The sequence below is a fragment of the Oncorhynchus masou genome, chromosome 33 (assembly GCF_036934945.1).
Source record: "Oncorhynchus masou masou isolate Uvic2021 chromosome 33, UVic_Omas_1.1, whole genome shotgun sequence".
NCBI classification, from domain to species: Eukaryota; Metazoa; Chordata; class Actinopteri; order Salmoniformes; family Salmonidae; genus Oncorhynchus; species Oncorhynchus masou.
This window is the reverse complement of record NC_088244.1, coordinates 604,993-619,946: the sequence shown is the minus strand read 5'-3', so window position 1 is coordinate 619,946 and position 14,954 is coordinate 604,993. Positions and strand designations below refer to the sequence as shown.

Sequence of the window (14,954 nt, the reverse complement as noted above, 5' to 3'; positions counted from 1 at the left end):
TCTCAATTTAAATTACTGTTCGCTAGATGTAGGCAAGACCATCAGCAAATAGGTAAATTGTGAACTGACTAAAGTTAGCCAGGGTGATTTTCCACAAATAGACCGGTATTTTCCTTTCCATGGTAGTAAGATCTGACCTATTTTTGGTAACTTGATTCTATTTTTTTGGAGTGATAATTTCTTTTGGGATTTGTATACAGAGTATGTCCACTACCCAAACAGACCATTTTATTGGTAAACCACTCTAATGTACAAGTTGCATTTTTTTGTGATCCAATACGTATATAATATGAATCCAGAGAGGTTAGAAAAAGTACTTGGATCTGATTTTCACAGCTAAAATTTCAATGGCCATAATAAATAGATATGCCGATAGTGGACAACCTTGTTTTACTCCTCTTGACAGTTTAAAACTTTAAGTAGCCATTGACTCTTTTACACCTCGGGTTACTATACATAACTTTAACCCATTGTATAAGGGAGTCTCCAAAATTGAAATATTCCAGGCATTGTATATAAATTCCAGTCTTACTTCCTCAAAGGCCTTTTCAAAGTCAGCTATGAATGCCAGGCCTGGTTTCCCAGATATTTCAGTGTTCTATTGTTTCCAGTACTTGTTATATTTTCTCCAATGTATCGTAAAAAACCTGTGGTCTGACTAGGATAAATAATATCCGACAATACCTTTTAAATTCTATACATTTTGCATCACAACACTGAAGAGTAAGGGTCCTCCAATTGTTTTAACTTGTCTGATTTCATTATTACTGAAACAGGATACCTTGCCGAGTGTCCGATAATCGACCATTTACAGAGTGGTTACAACACGCTAAGAACGGTCCTCTTGAGTATATCAAAAAGGTTTGGTATACCTCCAGCCTTGTGGTTTAAAGGCTTTAATTGCATTAAGTTTCCTCTGTAATTTTCGAATGAGTCTGTACAGCTGTTAATTGTAAGGATTTTCTTTCCTATTATTAATATACAATTAACTTCAGTTAGAGGAGACTGAAATGAAAACAGATCCTTAAAGTACTTTGGTGAATCATGGGTAACACCATCATTTGTAACAAGTTTCTGTAAATAATTTGGCGGCATTTCTATTTAAGATTTAAAAAATAATTGTGCATTTTCCCCATATTCCATCCAGTTGGCTTTATTTTTATAAGTCAGAAGTTTACATGCACCTTAGCCAAATACATTTAAACTCCTGACATTTAATCCTAGTAAAGATTCTCTGTTAGGCTCACCACTTTATTTAAAAAATATGAAATGTCAGAATAGAGAATGATTTATTTCAGATTTAAATTTATTTCATAATATTCCCAGTGGGTCAGAAGTTTACATGCACAAAAATAGTATTTGGTAGCATTGCCTTTAAATTGTTTAACTTGGGTCAAACATTTCCGGTAGCATTCCACAAGCTTCCCACAATAAGTTAGGAGGAATGGGCCAAAATTCACCCGACAGAGCTGGTGTAACTGAGTCAGGTTTGTAGGCCTCCTTGCTCACACAAGCTTTTTCAGTTCTGCCCACAAATTTTCTGTAGGATTGAGGTCAGGGCTTTGTGATGGCCACTCCAATACCTTGACTTTGTTGTTCTTGAGCCATTTTGCCACAACTTTGGAAGTATGCTTGGGGTCATTGTCCATGTGGAAGACCCATTTGCAACCAAGCTTCAATATATCCACATCATTTTCCCACCTATTTTGTGAAGTGCACCAGTCCCTTCTGCAGCAAGGCACCCCCACAAAATGCTGCCACCCCCGTGCTTCACAGTTGTAATGGTGATCGTCGGCTTGCAAGCCTCCCCCTTTTTCATACAAAAATAATGGTCATTATGGCCACAGTTCCATTTTTGTTTCATTAGACCAAAGGACATTTCTCCAAAAAGTACGATCTTTATCCCCATGTGCAGTTGCAAACCGTAGTCTGGCTTTTAATGGTGATTTTATAGCAGTGGCTACTTCCTTGCTGAGAGACCTTTCAGGTTATGTCGATATAGGACTCGTTGTACTGTGGATATAGATACTTTGGTACCTGTTTCTTCCAGCTTCTTCACAAGGTCCTTTGCTGTTGTTCTGGGATTGATTTGCACTTTTCGCACCAAAGTACGTTCATCTCTAGGAGACAGAACACGTCACCTTCCAGAACGGTATGACAGCTGCGTGGTCCCATGGTATTTATACTTGTGTACTATTGGTTGTACAGATGAATGTGGTACAGTCAGGCATTTGGAAATTGCTCCCAAGGATGAACCAGACTTGGAGGTCTACAATTTATTTTCTGAGGTCTTGGCTGATTTCTTTTGATTTTCCCATGATGTCAAGCAAAGAGGTTGAGTTTGAAGGTAGGTCTTGAAATACATCCACAGGTACACCTCCATTTGACTCAAATTATGTCAATTAGACTATCAAAAGCTTCTAAAGCCATGATATCATTTTCTGTAATTTTCCAAGCTGTTTAAAGGCACAGTCAACTTAGTGTATGTAAACTTCTGACTCACTGGAATTGTGATACAAATATAAATGAAATAATGTCTGTAAACAATTGTTGGAAAAATTACTTGTGTCATGCACACAGTAGATGTCCTAATCAACTTACCAAAACTATAGTTTGTTAACAAGAAATTTGTGGAGTGGTTGAAAACTGAGTTAATGACTCCAACCTAAATGCGTGTAAACGTCCGACTTCGACTGTATATGCGGGGTGTGTGTACCTCCTCTTTGTGTCCGGCAGGGTCCTCTACATACACCAGCACCTCTCCCATCCCAGCACTGATGGTCTCCACTGTAAACACCGCCTTCTTCATCACAACGTTACCTACTGGCTCTATACCTGGAGAGAACGAGAGCAAGAGCAAAAGAGGTGAGGCTGAGGAAAATATTTAGGTCTGTGTGAGAGAGAGACAGGAAAACATTTGTTAGTGTGTACCTGGTCCGTATGCGCGGGCCTTCTTGGGGTTCAGTTTGGGGCGGAGGGGTGCACCAGGCTTCAGTTTGGACTTGGGGAACTGGGACAGATATGTCATCACGGAATGTTCATCTACATTAGGGTCAACGATCTCCTCTGGGGTTATCACCTAGGAAACCAGATGGCACACTGTTTAGACACACACAGCAGAGGGTAGCGTGATTTGATGTAGACCTTAACCACTACCTCAGACGATCTCAAGCTGCACAAAGCACCCACACGCACTCAGAGCCACAGAGACAGAGTGTTGTTCTGAGAACTTGCCCACTGTGGGAGGAAACACCAACCACAGAGATAACTGACAGCACGCTACCAAGGTCTCCAGATCTGCCAACCTCGCATGAAAGCCCTGCCCACATGACAACTCAGCCTTGCACACAAATACTAGGCTTACGCCATGAAGCTAACTGTATGCCGTGTCACCTACAGACAGCATCACAGCTCTGTAATGATTATAATGGTAGCATGATTCCACAGAGACCAATGTGATGGTTAGCGTAGCTTGTTTACCTGAGGGATACCCAGCCAGTCATCAGCCTGTTGCATGGCCTCACGGGCATTGTCCACTGGTTTAGTCTGGTCCCACTGGTCCCAATCAGGGCACAGGCCTATAACAAAACATTACTTAAAACTTAGAAACACACATCTATAAAAAAAATTAAACGACAATGCTTACTGGGTCTTTGAAACAAGCCCCTTGTGACTACCCATCTATCTACACCCCCCTCCCCTTACCCTCCGACCTTTAACCCCTGACTTACCCGGAGCACAGCTGTCGACCAGTGCCCCCAGTGCTCTGCCACTCTGCCAGTCTCTGCTGAAGTTGTGGATGGGGATCTCTGGTAGCTTGTTCTGGATCCATCCCAGAAGTCTCTGTTTCGGGGTCTTCTGCTGGCCGTCACCCCTCCTCCTCCTCGTCCCACATGGGCATGGAGATGGAGTAGTGGAGGATCAGAGTCCACACCATGCCAAGGATCAGCTTCAGGTTACCATCCACTATGGCCTTGGAGTCTGGAGGAGAGACAGTAATATATGAATATGCAGATCTAGGATAAGGGAGGGGGGGGGGGGGTAGATCTGTAGAGAGGGTGGGGTTGGATTAGGATTGGAGAAGAGCTGTAGAGGGTGGTGTTCGATGAGGATTGGAGTAGTAAAGTTGGATGAAGATTGTTGGAGAAGAGCTGTAGAGGGTGGGGGTTGGATTGGTGACTGGGAGATCAGAGATGAGCGCAAGAGTGATGCAACCACAGACCAGTCCACACACGTCTTCACGCAAACACAGGATTGGGGTAATTGCTCATCAGGTCCTAAGGGTGGTGTGATAAAAACAAGCCCCCAGGACAGGGAGAAGGCACAGCCTGAGTTAAAACTCCATAAAGATGGCGCTCCTCACATGCTGGTGCTTGCTGGAGGAATGCTGAGGCAACACAATCCAGGAGACAAGAATCCTCCTTTTGTTGTGTCGGTGCGTGTCTGACACAGAAAGCCAGAACACATGAGTGGAATCCTCCTGTAATCCTTTTACAGTTCTCATAGGTTTACAATGTTGTTTTGAATATTGCGCAAACAGTCGCTAAGATTATATTTGGTTGTGAATGTTGCAAAATAACAATTTTGAATTCAGCAATTGTTAGCTAGAATGCTAACACTCATTGACATGGACTGGAAGCAAAGCTAGCCAAAGAGCCATTTTACTGGTTGAAGTTTAACTAAGAAGATTTAAGTACAATGCAGTTGATTGATGCAGTTGTTGGTATGACACCAACATTAGATTAAGCAGGACAGTCGTACGAGCCTTACAACCAAAAAGGGGGAAATGCACACACAAGAAACAAAGTACGTGGAAGCCATTTTCTGCTGGAGGAATGTGAGAAATTCTGAATAGCCCCCCCTAAGTCACTGTCCATTAGCTAGTTCACCTCCCCATCGACTGTGTTCAGTAACAGTGCGTGGATAAAAATCACTGGGGAAGCAAAGCCAGAAAAAAGGCCATAGTACAACCTGTTTGCTCTATCACCGGTAAGTTCATATGCCTTGACATACAGGCCTAAAGGCTGAGACAATAACAAGACACAGTGGCAGAATAAATTCAACCACACCTGGGGTTCATCACAAAACCAAAGAGCAACCTTGTCTAGTTAAGTCCATAAAGCATGCAACAGATAGATGTCCTACAGCATGGTCAAAGGTAAGGTTTCACATATTTTCAGACTAACTCTCGATTTACTACACCGGAGAGTTAAAGGAAACAGGAGCTGCCTCCACTATTCCAGCATCAAATCTCCTCTGCTTAGTCTAATACAGTGACAACTAAATTATATGAAAAAATATTATTTAGTCCAATCAAAGCAAGGTAAATAGCATGTGGCTATTCATGGTTCTGATTTCGGTGTGCGTGCAGGTAGAATAAACATGTTGACTCACTCTACTTGTAGAGAAATGCCATCCTCCTATCTCTTCAAGCTTTAGTTGTTGTCGTCCTAGGCTACCTGGCTAAAATACTTGCTTGCTAAGCTTCATTTCATGGGCAACGATTAGACAGCTAGTTAACATTAGCCTTCTACATATTTAACTTTCATTCTCTCAGGCCAGAGGCACAATGTATGAATTAATGGTTGTATCAGAATCACTGTTAATTCTCCATACTGGCCAATGACTTAAGTAAAACCACAAGTCCAAATATCTCCATACAACAATTCAACGACATTTGGATTTTGATGTGATAGGTGTGAAGCCAAATCGCAACTGGCTTCCCTTAACACTTGTTTTTGATTGCGCCAGGACCATTCACAGTTGAGTGAATGCAGATCAGCTATTATTGTATAAAAGGAGGTAAATAACAGTAGCAGGGGTACATTCAGGGGGTACAGTTACAGAGTCAATGAACGGGGGCACCGGTGTCGATGTACATGTAGGTAGAAGTATTATGCATAGATAATAACTGAGTAGCAGCAGCGTAGAGGGGGGGGACAACGCAGTCGGTGTAGCCATTTGACTAGATGTTCAGGAGTCTTACGGCTTGCGTGTAGAAGCTGTTTAGAAGCCTCTTGGATCTAGACTTGGTGCTCCGGTACCGCTTGCAGTAAAGTAGCAGAGAGAACGGTCTAGGACTAGGGTGGCTGGAGTCTGACAATTTAGGGCCTTCCGCCAACACGCCTGGTAAAGAGGTCTTGGATGGCAGGAAGCTTGGCCCTGGTGATGTGTTGGGCCGTACACACTGCACTACCCTCTGCAGTGCCTTGTGGTCGGAGGCCGAGCAGTGCTGTTGCCGTACCAGGCAGTGATGCAACCAGTCAGGATGCTCTTGATGGTGCAGCTGTAAAACCTTTTGAGGATCTGAGGACCCATGCCAAATCCTTTCAGTCTCCTGAGGGGGAATGCATTCAGCCTCGAGCAAATTGAAGGAAAATGATGGAACAGATAAGAAATACATGTTTGTTTTGTCAATTCGCCTGTTAGCATTCCCCATCTGTTAGCATTCCCCATTCACTGTCTGTTAGCTAGTTAGCCCAGAGTGGAAGAGAGGCCCAACTCTGTTGAAAAGTCTATCCCCCCCACCAGCAGGTGGCATTATTTTGTGTCGCATTTGGTTTAAAAAAATATATATATAGTGCTTATTTTCTACATGCTATTTTATCGAATAGAAGTTATAATGCTTAACATGTTACGAGTGTACTGATATACAGCAATTACGACATCCCGGCAACTTTGAGAAAAAAAAAACACTATTGGAGTTACGAGATTGCTATGCATATTCATGGCATAAGGCGACTAGTATCGCCATTTAATACAGGCGGTTGATGGCAACAACCTTCATCGAATTTTCAAAAAGGGATTACAATAATGACCTGTATCCACCAATCCGAAGGAAGGATAGGTGGGAGCTAGGAAGTCTGCCGTGCCGCTGTGTGGACAACCGTTTCCATTGTTAGGGTGGAGACCTGTGTATCTTCTTAGTATATCTATAATCTTTGGTTAGCCTCCCCATTCACTGTCTGTTTGAGAGTTATTCAAATTATCCCGAATGGTTGGCCATAGAAAAATCAAGCGTTGTTTCCATGTGAAAACGTCATGGTATGCATTTTGTGCCATTGTTTGGCCTCCAAAAGTGTGGTTTTGGTGTTTTTGCTAATGTTCTAAAAAGTGTGATAAAACACAGTCGAGTCATGACTGGGGAGGAGGAAAGGGGTGGGTGGGGTCGCAGTGACCACAGCTCCCAGACAGAACACCCAGAGGAAATGAGACATTCCACACTGGCCTTATCACTGACACACACTTGTAGAACTAACCATCTGGGGACACAATCTATTCCCATTTCAAATTCCTAATTTTCCCTAACCGCAAACCTAACCTGAATACAAACTCCTAATTCTAACCTTAACCGTCTAGAAATCACATTTGACCTTGTGGGGACTAACAAAATGTCCCCAGTTGGTCAAATGTTTGTTCCTGTAGTATTGTGTGTTGTCAGTGTGAGCATACATGAGTCACAACCCAAACCTGACTAACTCTGGGGTAACAGTTGGCTTAACTCCTATCCTCTAACACGCAGGCAGCACTACAACAACTCGCTGCACTTCCTTTTGCACTTTATGCTTCTTCCACTCCCCCCCTTGGAAAAGTTCCTTGTTTTTTGCCTTAAAAGGAAAGACCCAAACTGACTGCGATCCGCCCACCCATTCCTCCCCCTCTCCTCCCAGTCCTACCAGGGCTCACATTACAGACGGACGATGGAGGAGAGGAAAGTGGGAAGAATGGGGATGTTTTACAGCTCAAAGAGCTTGGCTCTGATTGGCTGAGAGAGAGTGGTCTGTGCTACATGGCTTCAACCAATAAGATCCTAGCATTGGTCATGAAGTTGGAGTGTTCATTTTGGGTCCCGGTCCATCTCCCCACTAAAGCTAGCAGGGTGCTACCAGAATTAGCAGCACTGATTGTGCACCACTCTGGGAACGACGACCCCGATACAAAAACAAAGTAATGTAGGCTTCTGGCCGAGCGCATGGGTTAGAGCTGTGTGTCTCACAACCAATGGAAGACAAAGAATTAAAGGACATGTTTCTCAACAATGCATCATGCTGTATAGTAACAATGGGCTTGTTGGCACAGATTCCTCATGAGCTCCAATAGGCCCCAACTACGTCTACACCCACCACATAGCTCCAGCAGACACAGGGCTGTTCAACGTTGGTCCTGGATGGCCAAAATAGTTCTGCTTTTCATCCTCTCCTTCCAATCAGGGCCTAATGCAGACCTGGGACACCAGGGGCGTGCAATTAACTATCAGAGCCCTCTAGGTTCGAGGAGTTCGCCATGTAACTTTGGTCAACTCTGATTTCACAAAATGTGGCTCACCTTTTAGCCAGGTACATTTCTATGGCAACGAATCCTTCAGAACTAGCCTGCTCCAGGGCAGGCTAACTCAGGGATAACGCCATTTGTCCTGCATTCAGAACTAACCTGCTCCAGGGCAGGCTAACTCAGGGATAACTAACTCAGGGATAACGCCATTTGTCCTGCATTCAGAACTAACCTGCTCCGGGGCAGGCCAACTCAGGGATAACTCCATTTATCCTGAATGAAGTGCTGTGTGTTGAGGACCAAATGAAATCGCCACACTGTGTGGGTGGACCATTGAAAATGTCATTTGTCATTGATGTGTACACCGAGGAACTTGAAGCTTTCCCCTTGGACAGTTTGTAGTCAGCCTTCCAGGACTGGAATTGAACAGCTCTGAGCTAGGAGGTTAGATTAAACCTAGGTTCAAACTGAAGACTGGTTGTGTGATCTGCAGACATTTAAACTAGTGATGGAGAGAACATTTAAACTAAACTGAAAGCAGAGATTAAGATTAAGTCCGTTAAGAACAAAATCTTATTTACAATGACAGCCTACACCGGCCAAACCCGGATGACGCTGGGTCAATTGTGCACTGCCCTATGGGACTCCCAATCACAGCCGGTTGTGATACAGTCTGGATTCGAACCAGGGTGTCTGTAGTAACTCCTGCACTGAGATGCAGAGCCTTAGAGCACTGTGCCACTCGGGAGCCCGAACACCGCAATTGACCAAAATGTCAGACAGCTTACAAAAAAAGTCTGAAGTTTCTCAACTGATTACTCATGCCAACAGTATGGTGGCCATGCCCACAGACAGGAAGTTATGATACATGAGCAGAAAACAGGAAGAGCTCCATGTAATCCATTACAGAATGCTCCTCTCTGCTAGGGACTTGGGGGGGAATATTTCATTTCAGGCATGTTTGACAATATATCGTGTTGACAATGTCAAGACTATTTTTGCGTTAGTTGGCTGTATTGTATCTACACCAAAAGTCCAGTCTTATTTTAAATAGGGAGCCAAATTTCAGCACTTATTTCCATGACTGATCAAAACGTGTTGTTTTCTCCTCGTGGCTCGTGTCCCTCTGCAGCAGACATATGGTGAGCAATAGGCTTGGGACATCTAATCCCAACAAAACCCCAGTATCAAATCGCTACAGAAAACTGAGAATAGCAATACATATCGCCACCTAAATTCAGTACTATCGTATTGTGAGGTCCCTGGTATTTCCCAGCCCTACACCCCCCCTCTGCAAGAATATCATAACGCTTCTTCCTTCCAGGGAGTTGTTCACCTGATCCAAGTAGAGGAACACACGAGAGAGAGTCTCCACAGAACATGCAAACAGCCGATGGAGCGCAGCGTGGTTGTCACAAAAGGGGCAGCTCCTTGTAGTGCGCTCTGCCATTCGCCGTACTCCGGTGCCAAGTGAATAGTAACGTGCCGTATCATCCCTTCCGTCGCCATGGGGGGGGGGGGGGGGGGAGTGTTGTGTAGGCGAGGAGGTTGGCTTGGTTCCCTGATCTAATCTATATGCTATACATCCGACTAGCCCATTTTGCAATAATAAGAAAATAGAATCTCAGCGACTGATTAAACAACCCCCCCCCCCCCCCCAAAAAAAAAAAAAAATCATGAATGTTGTTTAGAAGTAATACTAGTGATTATAGGCTGCTTGTAAAAACAGGCTTTTTCTCCGTGACCAAAACACGATTACCTATTTTTAGCTGATATGAGAGAATACATTGAAGCAACAAACTGGGATAACATTGTAGGTTAAAGTAGAAAGATAATCAGATGTATAATACAAGAAAATGCCCTGGTGAGTATTTCACATGGCGATGTAGAAAGCGAATCAAATTCAAAATCACTTAAACTTCGTGATTGCCAAGCTAAACCAAGACCGCATTAAATAAGCAACCTAATTTGCATTGATTTCCCCCCCATGTATTTATTTTATAAGTGATACCGTTACTCTAGGCGTAACAGATCGTAATGGAAAGGAAAACCTGGCTAAAACTAATGATTTTATGTTTAGCTGATATGGGAATACTTTGAAGCAGCATAATCAAGTCAGTATAATGTTGTAGGTTACACTGGTAAGTAGAATAATATTTGTCTGATGAATCAGATTCTATCACATGGGAGATGAGGGAAGCTAAAATACAACAAGACCTTTCACAATAAATGAGAAGACAAACCCTTTGATGAATTCTTAGGTTTGTGTTTAGAAGTCATAACTAGTGATGAGGCTATTGTGAATGGTAGAACCTACTGTAGCCAACTAGCTAGCCATGTGCTTTTTTTCACCACGACCAAAACATGACGTTCTACTTTTAGACTATATGGGAATGACACAAGCAACATATCAAACTGGGATAATGTTTTAAATTCCCAGCAAGTAGAACAATATTTGCCAGGGCACATTGTTTTTTTTAATAAAATCTGATTTCACATTGAGATGTGGGAAGCTAGCTAAAAAGGCCAAAGCCAACTAGCCAGGTTGCCGCCTAACTAATACTAGCAAGGGAAGGAGAATTTTGTTTTCACAAAATGAAAATAAATACTTTGTTATCGCCCCCTTGTGAATGGAAGTGGGCCTAGCGAGGATATCATGGTAGCAAAAGGATGTCCGCTACTCCAAAAATCCCACGTAGAGCAAAGGAGTGGAGCTTGAGCACCCTCAGCTTCCTCCAGAAAATCAGGATGTCAACAGGTGTAAACTAAGACTCATCTGTGCCTCTTAGGTGTCCAAGTACATTTGTGAGGAGAGAATTGGAAATGACATTTAAGAATCATGTGTTTGACAGATTAGCCTGTGCTGTTTAAATATGCACTGTTCATCACTGCGTCTCCTCACACACGCAGGAGACGCAGGCCAAGTGAAATAGAATTGGGAGGGTGGAAAACACACCCAAACACCCCTGCACACACCCACATTCCTCTGGCTCAGACAGAGACATCAACTGACACTGCTTTATGGAACATGCTGCACAAAAACAACTATCACACGCGCCAACAGGTTAAGTGGTATAGGTGGTGTGTCATACAACCAGCTAACCGATTGCCGCTGTGCCACCGGCGCGTCTAACTGACAGACATTATGACAGATCCACATAAACGGGACTGCAGTAGAGCGTCACGAAGGACTCTACTTCCTAGGGCGGCTGAAGAAAGTCAGCATACTGCTCCAGGTCCAAATACTACCGCTGCATCGTCGAGAGCATCCTGAACGGTTGCACCACGGCCTGGTACGGGAATTGCGCCGCCCACAACTGCACAATGCATTGGGGCGTTCGCCAAACTCAGATTTGGCCTATCAGATGGTGAAGCGTGATTCGTCACTCCAGAGAGTCCAATGGCGACGAGCTTTACACCTCTCCAGCCAACGCTTGGCAATGCGCATGGTGATCTTAGGCTTGTGTTTGGCTGCTTGGCCATGGAAAACCATTTAATGAAGCTCCAGAAGAACAGTTTGTGCTGACGTTGCTCCACAGGCAGTTTGGAACTTAGTAGTGAGTGTTGCAACCGATGACAGACGATTTGAGTGCCATGTGCTTCAGCACTTGGCGGTCCCATTCTGTGAGCTTGTGGCCTACCACTTCCCGGCTGAGCCGTTGTTGCTCCTAGACGTTTTCACTTCACAATAACAGCACTTACAGTTGACCTGGGCAGCTCTAACAGGGCAGACATTTGATGAACTGACTTGTTGGAAAGGTGGCATCCTGTGACGGTGCCATGTTGAAAGTCACTGAGCTCTTCAGTACGGCCATTCTACTGACAATGTTTGTCTATGGAGATTGCAGGGCTGTGTGCTGGGGATTGCATACACCTGTCAGCAACTATGTGTCTAAAATAGCCAAATCCACTCATTTGATGGAGTGTCCACAGTTTTGTATATATAGTATCTTTTACCAGGCCAACTCATTGATCGTGCTGCTTTTTATATAAATACCCCCAGCTACGATGTCAGGGAGAGATGGGACAGAGGAATGAGAGGGACAGAGAGAGAGAGAGTAGAGAGAAATAGAGTATAAAGAGATGGTAGAGGGAGAAATTATATAGAGAAGTGTTGTCCAAAAGTGTGACTTTGAGAGCAAAAACCTGAAACTGAATCCTGGAAAAACAATGGAATTTGGGAAAGAAAGGATTTTATAGGGCTCTACCTAATGATCATTTACATTATTTAGGCTATGGAAAATCAGAAATACATTTTATAAATCTGTCTTATATATTAACACAGAGAGAAAGAGAGCACACTGCTGTACTCCCTGTTCGACCGCACATCAACGCCATCATTAAGTCTGCTGACGACACCATGGTTGTAGGCCTGATAACCAACGACGACAAGCCAGCCTATAGGGAGGAGGTAAGTGAACTGGCATTGTGGTGTCAGGACAACAACCTCTCCCTCAACCTTAGCAAAATGGTTGACTCCAGGAAGCGGAGGGAAAATGCCCGATCCACGTAAACGGGACTGCAGTAGAGCGTCACGAAGGACTCTACTTCCTAGGGCGGCTGAAGAAAGTCAGCATACTGCTCCAGGTCCAAATACTACCGCTGCATCGTCGAGAGCATCCTATGGGAATTGCAGTTGTGGGCGGAGCAAGGCCCTTCATCGGGTAATGAAGACAGCCGAGAACGTCACTCCCACCCATCCAGGACACTCTAAACGGAGCCTGACGAAGGTCTGCAGCATCGTAAAGGGCCCCACACACCCAAGCTGTTCACTCCCTTACCGTCCAATACCAACAGGCTCAGAGACCGTTTCTATCTACAAGCCATCAGATTGCTGAACCGTTGAACCGACTGACCACCACACATCACAACTGCTGCGACCAGACTTATTACAACGATTCTTAGCTTTTATTATGGCCTGTTGTTGCACTGTCCAGATGGAACCGGCAAGTAAGCATTTGGTTGGACAACAGTCTGCCGATGTAAACCATGTGCATCCCGTACATAGAAATAATAAAACTTGAGAGAATGAGAAAGGGAGAGTTGGTTAGATGGAAGGGTGTGGTCTTCACGTGAAAGGAGGAAGTGAAACAAGGAGGGATGTCGCCACTCCTCTCATCTCTAGAATGGATCATGTGACTCAACAGGAGCCGTTAGAATAATGAGTCAAAGCCGTTGTGTTATGCCAAGAACAGCCCTTAGCTGTGGTAAATATACATACCACAACCCCCCCCCCTCCCAGAGGTGCCTTATCGCTATTATAAACTGGCTACCAACCAAATTAGAGCAGTACAAGTAAGTTGCCATACCCATTGTATATGGTCAGATACACCACGGCTGTCAGCCAATCAGGACTCAAAACACCAAGTTTATAAAAAATAAATACATTTTTTTGTGTGGAATTTTCATTGTTGGAAATAAGAAAAACGCAAAACACTAGGAAATCAGCTCCAAGTGATTTTAATTTAAGCAAATCTGTTCCCACAGAAAATAAAGAGATGATCCTATACAAATTCAAGCCAGGTTTGAAATTATTATGTTTTAGGCAAACATATCTGTTTGGGCTTGTGGTAGTCAATTTGCAGTCTACAAATTATTTGTAATCATATTCCGGCCCCCGACCACCTGCAGCATCTAGCCTACCGCCTACCGTAGCATCTAGCCTACCGTAGCATCTAGCCTACCGTAGCATCTAGCCTACCGCCTACCGTAGCATCTAGCCTACCGTAGCATCTAGCCTACCGTAGCATCTAGCCTACCGTAGCATCTAGCCTACCGTAGCATCTAGCCTACCGTAGCATCTAGCCTACCGTAGCATCTAGCCTACCGTCTAGGAACAACATTAGCTCAACCACAGGCACTGCAAACTGATCAAGGGCCAGATACAAACTTCCACATCTTTTCAGGACGGCCATCTCCTACACTGGGCCTTTAATCAGTCCATCTCCCATCCAGGGACAGAGCAGGACCAGCCATGCTTAGCTTCAGAGGCAAACCATCAGTGGGATGCCAGGTGGTTTGCTGCTGGAATCAATTGGGAAAAAACTAGCAACAGCAACAAAAAAAACAGCAACAGTCAGGGGAACGCGACCAACAGTCAGGGGAACGCGACCAACAGTCAGGGGAACGCGACCAACAGTCAGGGGAACGCGACCAACAGTCAGGGGAACGCGACCAACAGTCAGGGGAACGCGACCAACAGTCAGGGGAACGCGACCAACAGTCAGGGGAACGCGACCAACAGTCACGGGAACGCGACCAACAGTCACGGGAACATGACCAGAGGTAGAAGATTGCAGACAGGGAGGATTTTGATTGCAATATCATTGGAAATGTTTCAAAAACATTTTTTGCATTAATTTACAATATGATAATTGTTACACTTTTTTGCTTTCATTACCTTGGGTTTATATTACACTTTCAATATCATTCATTTCATTTGCAATATGAAATGTTCCCTACTTCAGTAGTTCTGCGTGATATTAAATGGGACAGAACTCCATAATCTTACAGGAGGCACATATAGGTATAAGAGAACCATTTCACCATGGTTCTCAAAAAATGGTTTGTGCTACAAATGTAAAATGCATCAAACATCATTCCTCCCAATTAAGTGTCTATAAGAATTGCCAGAAAGCTTCTGATACCAAAAATATTTTCGGATCACACTAGTATGGAATTGC

At 44.0% G+C, this 14,954-nt stretch overlaps 1 protein-coding gene across 1 annotated transcript in view; it reads right to left on the bottom strand.

Annotated features, from left to right (window-relative positions):
- Positions 1 to 14,954, bottom strand: part of LOC135527667 (filamin-A-like) — a 64,450-nt gene that overhangs the window by 34,093 nt on the left and 15,403 nt on the right. The window contains 5 exon segments of the mRNA XM_064956154.1: positions 2,717 to 2,835; positions 2,932 to 3,079; positions 3,481 to 3,578; positions 3,732 to 3,873; positions 3,875 to 3,981. Coding sequence (XP_064812226.1) covers positions 2,717 to 2,835; positions 2,932 to 3,079; positions 3,481 to 3,578; positions 3,732 to 3,873; positions 3,875 to 3,981 — 614 coding nt within the window.